At 35.5% G+C, this 18,617-nt stretch overlaps 1 protein-coding gene across 5 annotated transcripts in view; it reads left to right on the top strand.

Moving 5' to 3' along the window:
* The window catches only part of ARFGEF1 (ADP ribosylation factor guanine nucleotide exchange factor 1), a 149,672-nt gene that overhangs the window by 91,127 nt on the left and 39,928 nt on the right, over window positions 1-18,617 (top strand). For all 5 annotated transcript variants that reach the window (XM_058699744.1, XM_058699746.1, XM_058699747.1 and 2 more), the window contains 11 exons: window positions 88-227; window positions 334-442; window positions 1,128-1,329; window positions 5,292-5,403; window positions 5,742-5,947; window positions 6,202-6,286; window positions 10,473-10,644; window positions 11,323-11,474; window positions 15,693-15,821; window positions 16,916-17,074; window positions 17,316-17,466. In XM_058699744.1, coding sequence (XP_058555727.1) covers window positions 88-227; window positions 334-442; window positions 1,128-1,329; window positions 5,292-5,403; window positions 5,742-5,947; window positions 6,202-6,286; window positions 10,473-10,644; window positions 11,323-11,474; window positions 15,693-15,821; window positions 16,916-17,074; window positions 17,316-17,466 — 1,617 coding nt within the window. The remainder of the gene's footprint in view (window positions 1-87; window positions 228-333; window positions 443-1,127; window positions 1,330-5,291; window positions 5,404-5,741; window positions 5,948-6,201; window positions 6,287-10,472; window positions 10,645-11,322; window positions 11,475-15,692; window positions 15,822-16,915; window positions 17,075-17,315; window positions 17,467-18,617) is intronic.

Raw genomic sequence — 18,617 nt, 5'->3', positions numbered from 1 at the left:
TCTTTATTATCTTTTCTTATAAGAGATATTTACTATACTCCTATACTAGATGCTTCTTGTTAAACATAATATATTATATTGTTACAGATGCTCAGAGTGTAGTGGATATTTATGTAAACTATGACTGCGACTTAAATGCAGCAAATATATTTGAAAGACTAGTAAATGATCTATCAAAAATTGCTCAAGGACGGGGCAGTCAAGAACTTGGTATGAGTAATGTTCAGGTAAGAACTTTAAAAGCACTTTCAAATTTAAACTTGGCCAAGGAAGAGCTATGTGTTTTCCTTTAAAGAGCTTTTTGTTTTATTCTTTTTATGAATTATTTCGTAGGAACTGAGCCTGAGGAAAAAAGGCTTAGAATGCTTAGTGTCGATTTTGAAGTGTATGGTTGAATGGAGTAAGGATCAGTATGTGAATCCCAACTCTCAGACAACTCTTGGTAAGGTGGCATTTTGAGTTATAATTCTTTGTCATTTCAAGTAAATGATACTTGCGAAAGGATAATTCCAGTTGCCATTAGACCAGTTTCGTGACCTCTTTGCTCATTTAGCTGATAAAGAAGCATTCTGTATGAGTTCAATATGAGCTTTAGAATTATGTATTTCCAACTTAGTTGTCCAAACTTTTTCTTTCTAAATCTTCTTTGAAATACTTTAAATACCACATTAAAGTGAAGAATATTTATGCAACTTAAGTAAAAGATAATTATAGAAGAAACCTATACAAGCCAAGATGTTTTAAGATTGATTTGTTCACCTGTGTTTGGCATTTACCCTTACTAGGAGAAAAACTCATGCTGCAGGTCTACCCTAGTACTACATCAGTCAGCAGTCCTTTGAGGGGAAACTATTCCTTCTGTGGCGTGAGCTGAGAGCAGAAATGCAGTGGATACTTAGCACTGCAACTACAAAAAGAACTTTTAATGGTGCAAATTACACAGATACTAATTGCAGTGTGTTTTAGTATCAAAGTATATTGTCTGGGATGGCACCTAATTGTTTGTATTGCATAATTATCTAAGAAGCATTAAAATATCTTGCCTTACTTGACAATTTTTTTTTTTAACCTTTTACATTTTTTTTCTTTGAAAGAATGATTTACTGTATCAGTCTTTCTACTTACAGGTCAGGAAAAACCCTTAGAACAAGAGACGAATGAAATCAAACACCCTGAGACAATAAACAGATACGGAAGTTTAAATTCCCTGGAGTCAACATCATCATCAGGAATAGGCAGCTACAGTACACAGATGTCTGGCACTGATAATCCAGAACAGTTTGAAGTCCTAAAGCAACAAAAAGAAATAATAGAACAAGGAATAGATTTGTGAGTGTCCAATTTTAAGGAGAAATGTTATTGAATATCCTTCTGCTAGTACAGTATCACCCTTTCCCTGGGTTTGTCTACATCTTCAGATTATTTCTGTTCCCTTCTCATTATCACCTTTCATTGACTAAAACTGGGCATAGTTCTCCTACATCCAAGACTTTTGGTGGCTCCTTATTCAGCTCTCCTTGTTTATTGTCGTCTAGCCCAACAGACCCTTATAGCGCACGTTAAATTAATTTTGCAGTGTATATTATATGCTGTTGATTAGTATATCATCTGTGTAGTTTTGCATTGTTCAATTAGTAGCTCAATTATAAAATCCCCATTATATTTCCTAAGCAGATGACAGGTCAAAAAATTTATAGTATGACACTTCTAATCGCTAGCTAGCATTCTCCTTTATAGGTTTTATATTTTCTCCAGTTGAGTTACAAATTTGCTTTCTTTTTTTAAATTTATTTCTTTTGAGAGAGAGAAAGAGAGAATGAGTGGGGGAGAGACGGAGAGAGAGAATCTCAAGCAGACTTCGTGCTGTCAGCATGGAGCCTGACATAGGGCTCAGTCCCATGAACTGCAAGATCACAATCTGAGCCGAAATCAAGAGTTGGACCCTAAACCGACTGAGCCACCCCGGCACCCCTACAAATGTGCTACTCTTGTTATTGATCCCCTGTTATCAATGTCATTTTTATATGTTGATTAGGTGATAACTTCCATTTCCAACCTGGCTACTCTACCAGACCCAGATCTTGGGAAGTCTGTTTTCCCACTAAGCTTTATGGCATAAGCCTGCTCCTGGACTGTTTCCTGTCTAAGTAGTACCATGCTGCTTTTATTCCCTGTAATTGCCCATCTCTTTCAAAGAGAAGCTGTGAGGAAAAATGAAGTTGCTGGCATTTCTCCATGAATCTAGCTACTTATAAACTCTTAAAAATTCCCGTGTACATTTACATGGTTTGCTCCTTCTACTGGAAAGCATTTCTTCCTAACTCTTAAGCAGTGTCTTTTGGTGAATGTTCAAGTTTCCATTTTTTTAATCATTAATATAAAAAAGTTGACAAAATGCATGCACATGTTTTGGTGATGAAATTATAAAATCTTGCAAAATTGCCTCAGGAAATAGCCGCTAATACTTCATTCATTCCAGTTTTTCAGTCAATATTTATCAAAGTCCCATCTGTTCCTGACATTATGCAAGGTCCTAGGGAAACTTGATGAATGAAACAGACATGGCTTCTGAGGGACTCAAGGTCTAGTATGTATAATTAGACATTCATATTGAAATTCTGGTTACTCTGCAAACATATATTTGGTGTTTGGGACTGTGTGCCAAGAACCATGAAGGCACTGGGTCTTGTATTTAAGAGTACAGTGTATATAATATGAGCAAAATAGTTTTTTTTTTAATAGTACTCTGTCCAGTCTATAATAGTAGACAAAGTGCTGCCAAGGTATGGTAGCTTTGTTTGTGGTACTTGGGAGCGAGAGGGAGTCGTGACAGGACTTCAGAGTGGTCTCCTTAGTCTCTACTGCTTTCAGCCCCTGGACTTGATCTCTGCTTCATACTTTTATGAGAATGCTTTCATGTCACTGTGCTCCCATCACACTCTTCGATGACTGTTTGTGGCACCACTCTGTCCTGTTCCTCCTACCATTTTGACCCTTGTCATCTCAGTCTTGTTACGGGCTGTTTACCTCCTGAATACAGCTTAGCATTTCCAGAGTTCTGTCCCTCAGTTCTTTTCTTATTTTGTAATTTCTCCTAGGTGATCATGCTCTTTTTCATGATTCACTTTGTATGTGCTAGCGTGTCACCGTTCCCAACTATTACTTTTAACATAAATACCTCTACGGAAGTCCAGAATCATGTCTGTAATTACCTGTCGGACAACTCTGTTGGATACTGTTTAGCTTCTCACATTCAGTATTGTCCATCACTGAATTTATCAGTCTCCGTTCTCTCCATAATCAATTCCCTAATACATCTACCAAAAATATATTGGTAGATTAGATTGTCTAAAAGACAAACAGAAAACTACTGTTTCTGTATTTCTTATTTAAGCTAGTAACCCCAGCAGGCTACTAAATTTGTAAGCTAGAATTCTGGGAGTTACTTAGATTTTCCCCTTGGATCTAATCTGTCATTAAATTCTGTTGATTCTACTTCCTAAGTATCTGTGCTATTTATCTCTTCTCTCCATCTCCCACAATTGTTCTCTCAAGTCAAACCATCACCATGTCTTGCCTTGACTAGTGCAGTCTTTTAATTGGCCTACCTTTCTTTGGTCTTATTTATTCTCTAGTCTTTTCTCACACTTAGCTAGAGTGATCTCTCTTGAATAAAAGTAAGCTTCTATTTCTCCCCACTTCTGCTTTTAGAGAATAAAGTCACAGTTTCTTATAATTGGATATAATACCCTTCATGATATGGATCTGCTGGACTCTAAGCTTCATCACCTGCCACTTCTTTATCTCATTTCAGCCTTCCAACAATGCAGAGCTGTTTATTCTAACGTCATGCTGTTTTATGCTTCCATGTATTAGTATGACTCCTTCCTCTCTAGGATGTTTTTTTCTTACTCTTTATGAACTGTGTAATCATTCTTCAAAGCCCAGTTTCACAGTCCCCTCCCCAGGAAATATATCACAACCATCTCTGTTAGTCATTTCTCTTCTGTGCTGTCTTACCTTGTGAATACATTAGTTGTTGCACTTTTACAATTTTTAAAAATCGTGTTTATTTTATTAGGGAGAGAGCTTCTAGAGGGCAGAGATCGTGCTTATCTCAGTGAAAAATGCTTGATTTTAATTTATGGTATGAATTAGGACTTGACAGGAGTCATTAGAACAGGTGAGGACATTTCAGACAAAGAGAATGGCATGTGCAGCAGCACGGAGGAAAGGGACATTTGAAGATTACTGTTCAGGATAGCAGAGGCAGGGTTGGAGTAGCAGTCACAGAAAATGAAATGAGAGCATTGAGTTGGATCCAGATTACAGAAGGCCTTATTTTCCATGGGAACAAGTTTTTGTCTTGTTCTTGGCTTTAGCTTACTATGTATGAAGGATTTTAGTCATAGTAGCCACAGCATCAGATTTCTGTTTTGGAACGATGTCTTTGCCAGTAGCCTGAAAGATGGGTTAGAATGAGAGCAGAACCAAAGCTAGCAAGACCATTTAAGAACTATTGTAGTACCCTGGTGACAGGTGATGAGGGACCAAAGTAATTAGTGGTGCAATAAAAGTAGAGAGTAAATGATGTGGAAACAAGGAGGTGACATTTGAACTGGATCTCTAAGCATGAACGAGAGTTCCGCAGAAAATGAATGGAACAGGTAAAGGTCATGTAGAGGAAATAGACTGCAGAAATGCATTATGCTTAGGAATTGAGAATAGGGTATTTGGGAGTAGATGGGTGAGAGGGGTTGAGATGAACTGGAGCTATGTTGAGAAAGATTTTGTGTATCAGTCTAGTCGGTTTGGACTTGCCTTTGAAAGCATTGGTTATGTAGGAATTTTTTCATAAAGGAAATAATGATGTCAGATCATGGTTAAAACAGTCACCAAAATCAAGTTCTTTACTTTAAAAGCAGGAAACTTAGAATCTATCACTGGGTGTATGTGGAATGAACCAAGATTACTTGAGCATCAAGGTGAATATATATATTAAAAACATGAGACATTTAGTATTTATATCCTTACTCAAATTGACATTATCTCATATAGTCTGTGAACTGGTCCATATCTTTGATAAATATGGCCTTTTGCTTGAGACTCTTAAAAGAAAAATAAAACTTTGTATAATGTAATAATTTCTGTATATTTATGTATTGATTATGTTGAATAAACTATTTTCTAGTGGTATTAGAAAATTAATTTACTGGTAGTTTAAGATCTTTTCAGGGAAATGCAAAAGATTTTCTATTTCTAATGTTTCTATTAACTTTAACATCATCTAGATTTAATAAGAAACCAAAGAGAGGAATACAGTACCTTCAAGAACAAGGGATGCTTGGCACTACATCTGAAGATATAGCCCAATTCTTACATCAAGAGGAAAGATTAGACTCAGTAAGAATACCATTTTTTTATTCTAACCTTTTCTGTAAAATTCCTTAATTACATAATGCTACATACTGTTTTCCCTTCAAAATGCCCTATGTATATAATAAAACTTAAAAAATAACCTAGGTATTCTTATTTTTGCTTTTTAATTTTCTAAACTCAAACGAATATCATTTTTTTAATAAACACATTTAGTGTGTTTAACTTTTTAGCTTCATGTTTGAAATAGTTAACCCTGTAGACAAAACCTGTGAATCTTACAGATTTTTCTACTTTTTAAATGTCTCTGTGGCAAATGTTAGCATTTCATTAGGATATCCTTTTTTTAATCTTTTGTTCTTTAGACTCAAGTGGGTGAGTTCCTGGGAGATAATGATAAATTTAACAAAGAAGTCATGTATGCATATGTGGACCAACACGACTTTTCAGGAAAGGACTTTGTTTCAGCTCTTCGTATGTTTCTGGAAGGATTCCGTCTTCCAGGGGAAGCTCAGAAAATTGATCGATTGATGGAAAAATTTGCTGCGAGATACCTAGAATGCAACCAAGGGTAAGCAAGATTCAAATTCAGGCACTTATGGGGTTGCCAGCTATCACTATGCTAGGGAACATCAGGAGATTCATTGTCTCCTGCTCTCAGAATTTAGATTGTCTCCAATTTAGAAGTGATGGATGTTTTCGCGAAAAAAATTGTAGTATGAGCTAAAACATAAGTCCTGAAAGAGAAAAGTAAGGGGGTTTGATTTATTTAAATGCAAGTGTAAAACAATAAAAGTTTATAACATGATACATTTATTTTTTCAGGCAAACCCTTTTTGCTAGTGCAGATACTGCTTATGTTTTGGCTTACTCAATTATCATGCTGACCACAGATCTTCACAGTCCACAGGTATGTGCTCCATGTAACAGATAGTACACATTAACTACGTTCTTTTGAATTCAGTAAGTAATAGTTGAAATTTTAATCTTATTTAGTGAAACTCGTCACCAAATGGGAGTATTTAATGCGGTGTAGTGTACAATTTACAAATGCAGTTTCTGGTAATAATTCTAATTAGACTTTTAGACATTTGCAAAATAAGTCTGTATTTGTCCCATGATTGACAGCTATATAAAGCTTAAGATAAATTTTATCATAAGAATATGCATATATTCTTCTGCCTATACTTATTACAACATGGAAAAACCCTGTATATAGGCATTTTTTCTTTTAAACATTTAAAACTTAACAGAGTGATTAGTATGGGAATCCTGCATGTGCCTATCAACCAGCTTCCAGTTACCGACTTACGGCCAGTCTTATTCAACTTTTATCCTTTCTCTCTCTCCCAGATCATTTTGAAGTAAATCCCAGGTATCATTTCATCTGTGTTTATTTCAGTGTATATCTCTGAAAGACACACAGTCTATTTAAAAATAACCACAATACCATTACATCTAAAAATTAACAATAATTTTAAAGTATTAGATATCCAGGCAGTGTTCAAACTTCCATTTGTTTCTTAAAATTTGTAGTTCCTTCTTAAATATTAAGGTACTGTCACTTGATTTCTGATATCCATTAGCAAAAAAAAATTTATTTTTATAAGTTTTAGGTATTTCAGGCTTAGTTTCAAAAACATGCTTTGAGTATCTTTGGGGAAAATTATCTTCATAAATTTATCTATTTGCAAGAATTTCTTTGTACTTATGGATAGGCATCTAATGATATCTATTATTCTTAGGAAGTGAAATAAACTATTACTAATCCAAGAGGTATTAGAAAAATTAAAATTTATTTAAAGGTTGAGATTAAATTTTGCAATATAGGGTGTGTGTGTGTGTGTGTGTGTGTGTGTGTGTGTATGTTTGGAGATGTTTAAGGCAAGGCTTATATGGAAAATATGTATCAAATGTATGAATGGGAATTACATACAGAGTTACCTTCAACAGCTATGCATTTACCAGCGATTTACTTGATTTTATATAGACCTTTCTTAAAAAGTGATTTAATATTTTAGTCATTTAAAAATTGCCTTTGTTATATTGCTGGGAGTATAGTTAAAGCAGCTCACTTCCCGGTTTTTATTATGCAGCATACTTTTTTCCTATTATAAGGCAGTCTACAGATACTGACCTATTTGGATAACTTCATATCACAGTTTTCTGTCTGGTGTTTTGGTCCAAACCAATACACTACCTCCATTTGTTTTTAGAATGTTATATTTTTAAAGAATTTGGTTCTGTAAATGAATTGTCAGTGTTCTGTGCATCTGTGTCACATGTACATTCTTGTGTAAGGTATTTTGAGGAAATACTGAAACTTCCTTCAATGTTCTTTCATAGGACCCAGATTGTTAAAAATTTCTGAACACATATCCGTTAGGAAACATCTTGAGAACAGTGTTCTGTCTTCGTGGCACTCGTTTGTGTCCGTAGAGCATGTGCGTGGAGTCCTGGTCTGGCAGTAGTTAACTGCACTGTGTCAGACTGCTGCTGGCTGACCTCGTGTCCTTATATGCAGCCTGCAGCCACAGAACAGCTTATAAGTTTCGGTGAAGGAAACTTCAATTAGAAACTGAACTAGGGGTGCCTGGCTGGCTCTTGGTTAAGCATCTCTGTTTCAGCTCAGTTCATGATTTCACAGTTTTGTGAAGTTGAGCCCCACGTCGAGCTCTGTGCTGGCAGCGTGGAGTTTGCTTGGGATTCTCTCTCTCCCTCTGCCCCTCCCCCACCCGCACTGTCTCCATCTCTCTCGAATAAATATATAAACTTAAAAAAAAAAAAATTGAACCCATAATCATGACCCCATATGATTTGATTCAGGACCACATGAACTATAACAAATGACACCATTTTTAAAGAACACAGGTGACTTTAAAGGAATTCCTTAAAACTAATTCTTCTCATTCTTAGTTGTTTTTCAAAGTTAAAATATTTAAACAAGTCATTTATGTTCCTTTTTTACCTAGAATATTTATAGTTAGACCACCTTTTATATATTGTGTGAGTCAATGAATTTTTTAAAAATTGGAGGCATACTTAGAACACATTTAATTTTTAGTGTATATTAATCTACATTGTAATAAGGGATTTAAATACTAAAACTAAACACAGCTTAATTTAAGTGCATGAAAACAAAAGTCAAGAGTAGGGTGTTCCATAAAAGATAAGCAGGAAAAGGAAAAGTAGGGTTATGTGTTATCCTACTTCCAGAATACCACTGTGTTCTGTTTGAGCAGTATATTTTTATTTGGGGTACCTGAAATTAGTGTATTCCCTACTCCCACTTCCACCTCCCAACCCAGATGCACAAGCATAATATACAGCTACTTCAGATTTTTTACCAAGACTTCTTTTTGTCTCTGGTACAATACTAAAAACAACATGCCATGCTTAAGATTTCCAGGTAATGTTTCTCTTTTTTAGCCTCTTACTGACAGCACTTATATGGTCTTTTATTTTAGTAACCGTATGTCATTGTTAATTAGTATTTATCAGAACTTCAGGTGAAACTTTCCTTCATTCATTCGTTTGTTTGTTTGTTTATTTTTGGTGCTGACTCAGATGAGGGTTTTTTGGTTTGTTTTTTTACTGTTTATTTTTGAGAGAGAGCGTGCATGTGCACAAGTGCACAACTGGGGGAGGGGCAGAGAGAGGAGACACAGAATCCTAAGCAGGCTCCAGGCTCTGAGTGGTCAGCACAGAGCCCGATGCTGGGCTCAAACCCACCAACTGTGAGATCATGACCTGAGCCGAAGATGGACGCTTAACCAGCTGAGCCACCCAGGTGCCCCAAGATGAGTTTTTAAAGTTAGGACTTGCTTGCTTTCTATGTGTCTTATAAATTTACAGGAAGAGCCTTATCTTTAGAATGCCTTAAATTCTTCATGGGAGATGGTAGGAATATATTTAATTAAATATGTGTGTGTGTGTATATACACATATTTAATTAAATATATTTGTGTGTACATATATATATTTAAATATATATATATATACTGCATTTTGTAGGTAATAGTGTTTTTACAAATTGAAGGCCTGTAGCAACCCTGCATCAAGCAAGTCTATCAGCACCATTTTTCCAACGGCATTTGCTTATTTCATGGGTCTGTCACATTTTGGTGATTCTCACAATATATCAAACTTTTCTTTATTATTACATTTGTTACAGTGATCTGTGTTCAGTGATTATGACTTGTTGAAAGCTGAGATGATGGTTAGCATTTTTTAGCAATAAAGTATTTTTGAATTTAGATATGTACATTGTTTTTGTAAGACATAATGCTTGATAGACGATAGTATAGTGTAAGTATAACTTTTGTATGCACTAGGAAACCAAAAAATTAATTTGACTCACTTTATTACAATATTCACTTTATTGCTGTAGTCTGGAACCAAACAAACACAGCCTATAATTTCTCTGGGTTTTGTCCAGATAAAAACATTTTGGTTGTGCTAGTTCTCAACTTTGGTGACAGGGCTGCATCTTACAAATTACAAGCTTGTACTCCACAGATTGATGAAGGTATGCTGTAAGACATTCCTGGTCAGAGTACTCTTAACAAGACAAAATGTTCTGAGGACACTTGACCCAGATCACCTAACCTTCATTTACCACAATGAGTCAGTCAAAGAAACTGTTATCTGATTTAAATAAATTCGGCTATTACTTTGCATCCACTGTTACGTAAAATTAGCTTTTAAATCTTTACAACATATTTCTGCCCCCCCCCCCCCACTAAGATTTGAATCTTTTTGATACCATGCTTTTAATACTTGTCATGGTCCTTTTTTTTAAAGACTCTAGCTAGAACTCTTAAACCTTGGGCAAAACCAAATAATTTCATTATTCGATTTCCCTGTTTCTTATTACAAATTATATATGTGCACATCAGAGCAAGGTTAATTAGCATATGCCAGGATAGGTCTTCTCTATATTACCTTCATTTTCGGTGACTTCCTTTTCTCATTTAAATATGTTTCACTGAATATTTGCCCTGTCCTGTCCTCAAAGTATTTATAAATTCTCTTCTAAAAGTATTCAAATTCTTAAAATAGGAGTTTTAGGAATTAAAATGGTTTTTCATTTCTAGGTTAAAAATAAAATGACAAAGGAACAATACATTAAGATGAATAGAGGTATCAATGACAGTAAAGACCTTCCTGAAGAGTATCTGTCAGCCATCTATAATGAGATAGCTGGAAAAAAGATATCAATGAAAGAAACAAAAGAACTAACAATCCCTACAAAATCAAGTAAACAAAGTAAGTATCCAAATCAACTGAATTCTGATTGTTCAGAGGAAAAATGCGGTTTGCTAAAAGTTTTTTTTCACTTGGTTTAGAGTAAGTCAGATACTACTCTAATGAAAAGTATTACACAGTTTGCTGATCTGATTTTATGTTTTTCCACATTCTGAATAAAGATAGCACTGACCAGTGATCAAAGAAAATGCTACATAATATTCATGATTTAGTGTGCATTTAATACATACTTGTCAATTAATGTGGTAGTAAATCTCAGCATGGATTAGGAGGTCAGTGAGACTGCTTAGGGAACCCCAACAGTCAGACCTCAACTCTCAGTCTTTTCCTGCCTCCTCTACAAGCAACACAGTTCTGTCTTTTCATCTGTTGTTACACATAAACAGAAACTGGAAGTAGGGGTGATTCAAGGAAATGCGGAAGGTTTAAGATTAAACTTCACATTATCTCCCTCTCTCCTGCCTCTGGCTGCCACCAGTCTGCTTTCTATTTCTATGGATTTACCTACTCTGGATATTTCATATAAATGGAATCACACCTTATGTGACCTTTTGTATCTGTTTTTTTAAGACTATGTCTAATTAGTATTAATTGGTGGCATTTATTATTTTATAGTAAAATATCAAAGCATTTTTAAATGATTTATTTTTTAAATGCTAATAGTGTTTGTTGTTTCAGATGTAGCCAGTGAAAAACAAAGAAGACTTCTGTATAACTTAGAAATGGAACAGATGGCCAAGACAGCAAAAGCACTCATGGAAGCCGTGAGCCACGTTCAGGCACCTTTTACAAGTGCAACACATTTGGAGCATGTGAGGCCTATGTTTAAGGTAAGAGTTCTAATAACTTTTTTTTTAATGTGTATTTATTTTAAGAGAGACAAATGTGCGAGAGAGGCATAGAGAGAGGAAGAGAGTAGAATACCAAGCAGGCTCCTCACTGTCAGGGCAGAGCCTGATGTGGGGCTCAGTCTCACCAACCATGAGATCATGACCTGCCGAAATCAAGAATCAGATGCTTAACTGACTAAGTCACCCAGTGCCCCAAGAGTTACTAATAACTTTTGATTGCAGTATACATTTATGTACAGTTTTGTTCAGCATGTTTTTAAGTTAAGGAAATATAGTGATCTCTAGCCCATTAGTGAGGACCTGGAAGCAAAAGCAATGTTATTTACGATACAGCAAATAAAAATTTTTTCTTAAAGAGAATGAGAAAAAGTATACACTAATGGTAATTAATAAATGTTTGATCTTAAGAAATAAGAATAGAAAAATTTCAGAGAATGATCATTAATCCTTGGCCTGGTTTTCATTAAATGACATCTATTTAATTAAGCCTTTGGAGTTACCTAAAATTTCTTGAGCTTCTGGCCCAGGATCTCCTATGTGGGTTCTGAGTACGCCTGGAGCGCAGAGAGTAGAGTGGAGAACAAAAACAAGCATTATTTACATTTATAGGTTGACCTAGTAAGAATGATACTGATACTACTGGTTCCTTACAATTTGATTGCCTATTCCTTCTTCATTTTCCTGTCCTATATTCCTACCCTTTCTCCAAATTGCAAAGTAAGCAGTGACTAAGGATTATAGGGAAGTAGAGAGTGTAGTCAAATTTGAAAAGGGAAAAGGGGTCAAGTACATTCCAGTTCGTGAGACAGTGTGGCAAGATTGCCTGTGGAAGCTGAAGATCATAATTTGAGTTCTTTCTCGGACATTAAGGACACATATGCATGGGCAGTAAAAGAGGACTGTAAGATTTCTGTGCTTTCTTTTAGCTCTCAAGTTTTATCATTCTACTCTTACTTCAAGGTGTATGGGATAACTTTATTTCTGAAACTTGATGAAGAATTAGAGGATGGGGTGCTAGGGAGGCAGTATTAAATAGTGGAGTATAAAAGATAAGTAGCCTTATCTTTGGAAATAATGTAAAAAATGATGTTAAAATATAAGAAACACTTTTTTTTTTTTTAATTTTTTTTTTTTTTTTTTTTTTTTTTTTTTTTTATTTTTTTTATTTTTGGGACAGAGAGAGAGCATGAACGGGGGAGGGTCAGAGAGAGAGGGAGACACAGAATCGGAAACAGGCTCCAGGCTCCGAGCCATCAGCCCAGAGCCTGACGCGGGGCTCGAACTCACGGACCGCGAGATCGTGACCTGGCTGAAGTCGGACGCTTAACCGACTGCGCCACCCAGGCGCCCCAAGAAACACTTTTTATGAAACAAATTGTATACACCAGCTTCTCGTTTTGTTTTAAATAATCTTACACTCTTCTTTTTCTTCTCAGATGTGTTTGGTTGGGGGGCAGGTGGAGAATGAAAAGAGCAGGAACCAGCCATAGTTCTATCACTCAGAAAAAACTTCTGTTAATATGTTTATATACTACTTTCTTTGAACAGTTGTGATCATACTATGTGCAGAATTTTATAGTCTGCTGTTTCTCACATAGTATTTCCCCATATCATTAAAAATTCTTCATAAATAGCTTTTATTATCTGTGCTCTAGATTAGTTCTAGTTTATGCAAACATCTTCTAAGCTAGAATTAAGAATCTTTCCTTTCACCAACACTTCTACTGCCATTAACCTCTCCAGACATCCTCATTTCTTACCTTTAATATTATAATGTCCTAACTAGTATTCTTATCTCTATTTTTGTGCTCCTCTTATCCATTTACAGAGGCCAGACTGATCATTTTAAAATACAAAATGGAATGTTGCCTTGTTAAGACCCTTCACTGACTTTGCATGATACATGATGAAATTAACGCACCCACAACATCCTCTGGCTCCACCTGCCTTTCCAGCCTCATTGCTAGATTTCTTACGTCTTGCTATGCTGCAGTCACACTAACATAACATCAGTTTCTAGAATGTCCTAAATTACTTTGTCTTCAGCACATTCTTACAAGCTGTGCCTTTTATGTAGAATGCTCTTTCCTTCTTTGCCCAAGTGGTTTCCAATTTAAATGTTACCTTCTCAGAGAGTTCTGCCCTGCTCTGCCCCTTCCAAATTTGGTCCTTTCAATAATGTGCTGTACTTATCCTTTACTGTATTTTTAACAGTTGGTATTTATACATTGACTTATTTTAAAATTTAATATCTATCTCTTTACTAGACTTGAGGTAAGGGACTGTTCTGTTTACTTTTCCCAATATCTTGCACAATTCCTAGCTTGTAAGTGCTCAATAAACAAGCATTGACTGGGTAGAGGAATGAATGAGAGGTTTCTAGGATGTGATATATTAAGGGATATAAATATTAAGTATCTTTTTACATACTGCCAAATTGTAGTTTACAAAGGATTACACAGTTATGAATGAATAATTGCAATGTCCCCTGGATATTATTTAGGGGTAGTTTGATAGGAGAAATCATTGTCTTTAATTCCTGGTGGAGTTAAACATATTTTTCACTGGCTTTAGAACCATTTATACTTCTTGTATAAAATATTACACAGGTTTCTGAATAGATGTGCTGTTTCTTTACTTACAATAGAATGTGTAATTTATTACTTCCATGTGGTACTTCATATTTTAAAAGTATTGCACCTCATGTGCTTCCTAAAGCATCTCTCTATAGTGGCAGTCCAGGTATTGAAGAGGACGATAGTGAGGTTCAGAGAGGCAAAGCTAGGACTAGAAATTAGGTACTAAGGTTTATGTTCCTTTGTTTAGGGATTATATACTTCTAAACTTTCTGATGTTACAAACACAGCTTTGGGTAATCCTGTTTTCTTTAATAATCTTAAAAACTTTTTAGATCTTGGGGTGTCTGCGTGGCTCAGTCAGTTGAGCATCCAGCTCTTGATTTTGGCTCAGGTCATGGTCCCAGGGTCATGGGATTGAACCCCCCATCATGCTCTGTGCTGAGTATGGAGCCTACTTGAGATTCTCTTTCTCTCTCCCTCAGCCCCTCTCCCCCACTCACATACTCTTTCTCTCACTCTCTCTAAATAAATATATATATATTTTTAAACGTTTATTTATTTTTGAGACAGAGACAGAGCATGAACAGGGGAGGGTCAGAGTGAGGGAGACACAGAATCTGAAACAGGCTCCAGGCTCTGAGCTGTCAGCACAGAGCCCGACGCGGGGCTCGAACTCACGGACCGCGAGATCATGACCTGAGCCGAAGTCGGCCACTTAACCAACTGAGCCACCCAGGCACCCCTAAATAAATATTTTCTTAATTAAAAAAAAATTTTTTTAAACAAAAACTTCTTAGATCTTTTGAAAATTCCAGTTGTCATGTAAATCTTTTTCATCTCTATGGTTATATAGTTTTGCTTCATTAGAACTTATTAAAAGCAACAAATATTCACATTAGACATACATGTTTTGATATTAGAATTTTCAGTAGTCCAAAGGTAGTCCTTTTTTGTTTATTTTACATTACAGTTTTACTAGGTATTGAGTGTTACTAGTAAAATTTAGTGTTTGTTGGTTTTCACAGTCTATAATGAAATATTTTATTGAACTATATTTTTAAAGTATTGCCCAACTAGGAACCAGAGATATCACTGATGTTTCAATGTAAAATATTTGACTACAAAAAAAGTAAGTCTAAATGATGTCCAGGGAGCAGGTTAAAAGACAGAAGAGTAATGTACTTGTTGCAAGGAGAAAATGACTGAAAGGATCTGCTTAGAAATAAACAGTCTGTGAATTGCTGCAGGCGACAAAGCTTGTAGAGAGAGAGAGGTTCTGAAGGTAAAGTTAAAACTAATACCATTTCTGGATATTGGCAATTCCCATTGATGTGAATAATTTATAGATGCTGTGCTTAAAATATGTCTAAGGTCCTTCTACTGAATTTATAGTCCTGCTGTACCACTTATTGAGGCCCAGGCAACATTGCATAGTTTTTCTCCTTTGTCCAAGAAAGCTGTCCAAAAAATATGCCCAGGAACTCATTGGTGTTTTTTCCCCAGAACTTCATCAAATCATTTATTTTCTGAAGCTTTGAGAAATATTAATGTAGTCCTATCATAAAATTTAATTATCACTTGATGTTCATGATACGCCTTAAATTTTTAATTTTTCTAGTTGGCTTGGACACCTTTTCTGGCTGCGTTTAGTGTGGGTCTGCAAGATTGTGATGATACTGAAGTAGCTTCTCTTTGCCTGGAAGGTATAAGATGCGCAATCAGAATTGCATGCATTTTCAACATTCAGGTAACAAAGAATTTCACCTTTGTAGCCAGTCCGGGAAACATAAATTACTTATGTCATGACTATAGTTGCAATTATTTTTTTATGTCTGACTTACTAAAAAGTAATTTCAAGTCTATGATGGAATTTAAATGAATCGTAATGTTTAAGTTTACAAGAAGCTGTGACAGAAGGAGTAGTTCTATATTGATGTGTCTGGAATTCATCAAAATAACTTCGGTTTGCAGTTTTTTTCTCTATACAATATTAGCTATATACAAAGTTCCTAAGACTTTGAATTTCTATATGTTAATTTGAATATATTATTTAAATATGTTGCATGTTCACACTTATTGAATCATATTTTTTCATATTTATGTTTTTATATATTTCATTTAAGCCTAAGAAAAGTTGTCTTAACAGGAACCAAGTATCTAGTACTTGTTTTTCATGAGGACAGGCCCCTCTAGTAATTTATATACTTTGTCTGATAATAAATTGTAGCCAACGCTTGCTTTTTTTTTTTTAACCCATTTCACATTTAATTATGAATGTTGTGTCTTTTTTTTTTTTTTAATTTTTTTTTTCAACGTTTTTAATTTATTTTTGGGACAGAGAGAGACAGAGCATGAACGGGGGAGGGGCAGAGAGAGAGGGAGACACAGAATCGGAAGCAGGCTCCAGGCTCCGAGCCATCAGCCCAGAGCCTGACGCGGGGCTCGAACTCACGGACCACGAGATCGTGACCTGGCTGAAGTCGGACGCTTAACCGACTGCGCCACCCAGGCGCCCCAAATGTTGTGTCTTAAAAAGCACAGCCTAGCTGTAGAGAAAGAATGGGCAAATTTATAAACCTGGTTTCTGCTAGTCCACATGGTACTTGACACATAAGTACTCAATGAATATTTGTTTTACTGTATGAATTCATTTGTCATCACTAAATTCTCATCTTGATTTGACATCCCATCTCCATCTCTAATTGCCTTTAGATTTTAGAAATTCATCCTTTCTACTTCATTTATCATCTTAAAAAAAACAACACTGTAGTTTGAGGCATGTGATTTGTCAGTTAAAACTTACTAAATAACCATGTGAGTGTACTTTTTTCTTTTTTATAGCTGGAAAGAGATGCATATGTCCAAGCACTAGCAAGATTTACCTTACTTACAGTGAGTTCTGGTATTACTGAAATGAAACAGAAGAACATTGACACAATAAAAACACTTATCACAGTGGCTCATACAGATGGAAATTATTTAGGAAATTCATGGCATGAGGTATAAGCACTTTATTTTCAAGTTTGCAATTTGGTTTATAAAATAATTTAATGTTAAATATTCTGGCAGGCTTAAGTGTTTAGGGAACCATTAATTTAGTACATTCAGGATAAGTTTATTTAGCTTTTTATAATGATTTATAATATAGCCTATATTTAAATCCTGGCTGCATATATTTAAGTATTTTTGCAAACATTTTTAACATGGAATTTTAAAAAGTTTTTTTGTTGTTGTAATGAAGATTCTGAAGTGCATCAGTCAGTTGGAGCTTGCACAACTTATAGGAACTGGAGTGAAACCTCGATACATTTCTGGAACAGTACGGGGCAGAGAAGGATCTCTTACTGGAACAAAAGATCAGACTCCTGATGAATTTGTGGGTCTGGGGCTAGGTGAGATAATTTTTTAAACTATTTTTATGAAGTATCAAAAATTATTAACTTGTTCAATATAAGTAACTTTATTATAGCAGTGAAATGTAATTAGAGGGACATGGTGAAATGCCCTTTGGCTAACCTTTTGAGGAAAACCAGGAAAAGCATGTGGAGAACTAAGCCATTTTTGCCTGGTCTAGTTTGCAACATAAGTGACCAGACCCTTAGTCTTAATCTCAGAGTTGGGGGTAGTAAGAGAAAGGTGCAGTTTCAAATGACCTGTTTTTTAAGACTAAGCAGGTCACTTAAACGAGTGAAGGCTTGTATAAGATGATAAATACTTGGGGCAACTGAAGAAAGAAAGCATTCATATCATATTTTTTAAAGGCACTATGCAGACCTAACCAAACTCATATTGGTATGGAAACTTTCCCATGGTTCCTTGTGAGCTATGTGTGGCCAAGAACTTCCAGGTTTAACCCAATAGAACAAAGGAAAATATTAGTGAGAATGGCTACAGAAGAACCAATGACAGTATATATTTTAGTCATAAATGGAAAGAGTTCCACCAGGGAAGAAGCAACATTTAGACGGTCTTTGACTTTGAACACTATATTTTGGGGTGTGAATTCATTTGTATTTTTTCCTTACTGTGTGCAAGTTACTTTAACTCTCTGAGCTTCAGTTTCCACTTGTGGAAACTAATGGCAGTATCTATTTACAGAGTTGTTAGGATTAAATAAGATTATGTATAAATGGACTTAGCACAGTGGCTGGTATATTAATGGTTTCTGGATTGTTCTTTATCCATTTTCCCCATCCTACTTCCATCTAAGAAATCTAGAGATCCAGCTTAAAGAGAGCAGGAGAGAATACACCTGAGATCTAGGAATATTTACCTTTTAAGGTTTTGTACTGTAGCACTGTATATTTGGATGTTGCCTTTTTGACTTTTAATGAATTCTTGTTGCTCTCAGTAAAAATTCTTAAGAAATCCAAAAGAACTTCAGGTTTGAAAAAATGATCCATAGGGAAAGAAGAAACACCAGGACCATGTTGTGGCTTCAAGTTGGGCTGGGGACATTAGTTCCCAGCGATATTTCAACTGTGGGAGCCAGCAGTGCAGTTCTGCTACCCTAGTTGTATCTTAGATCCTGTGGTTCTGGGAG

Source organism: Neofelis nebulosa, chromosome 14 (genome assembly GCF_028018385.1).
Source record: "Neofelis nebulosa isolate mNeoNeb1 chromosome 14, mNeoNeb1.pri, whole genome shotgun sequence".
Lineage (NCBI taxonomy): Eukaryota > Metazoa > Chordata > Mammalia > Carnivora > Felidae > Neofelis > Neofelis nebulosa.
The sequence above is the reverse complement of the archived record's forward strand: the minus strand, read 5'-3'. Positions and strand labels throughout refer to the sequence as shown.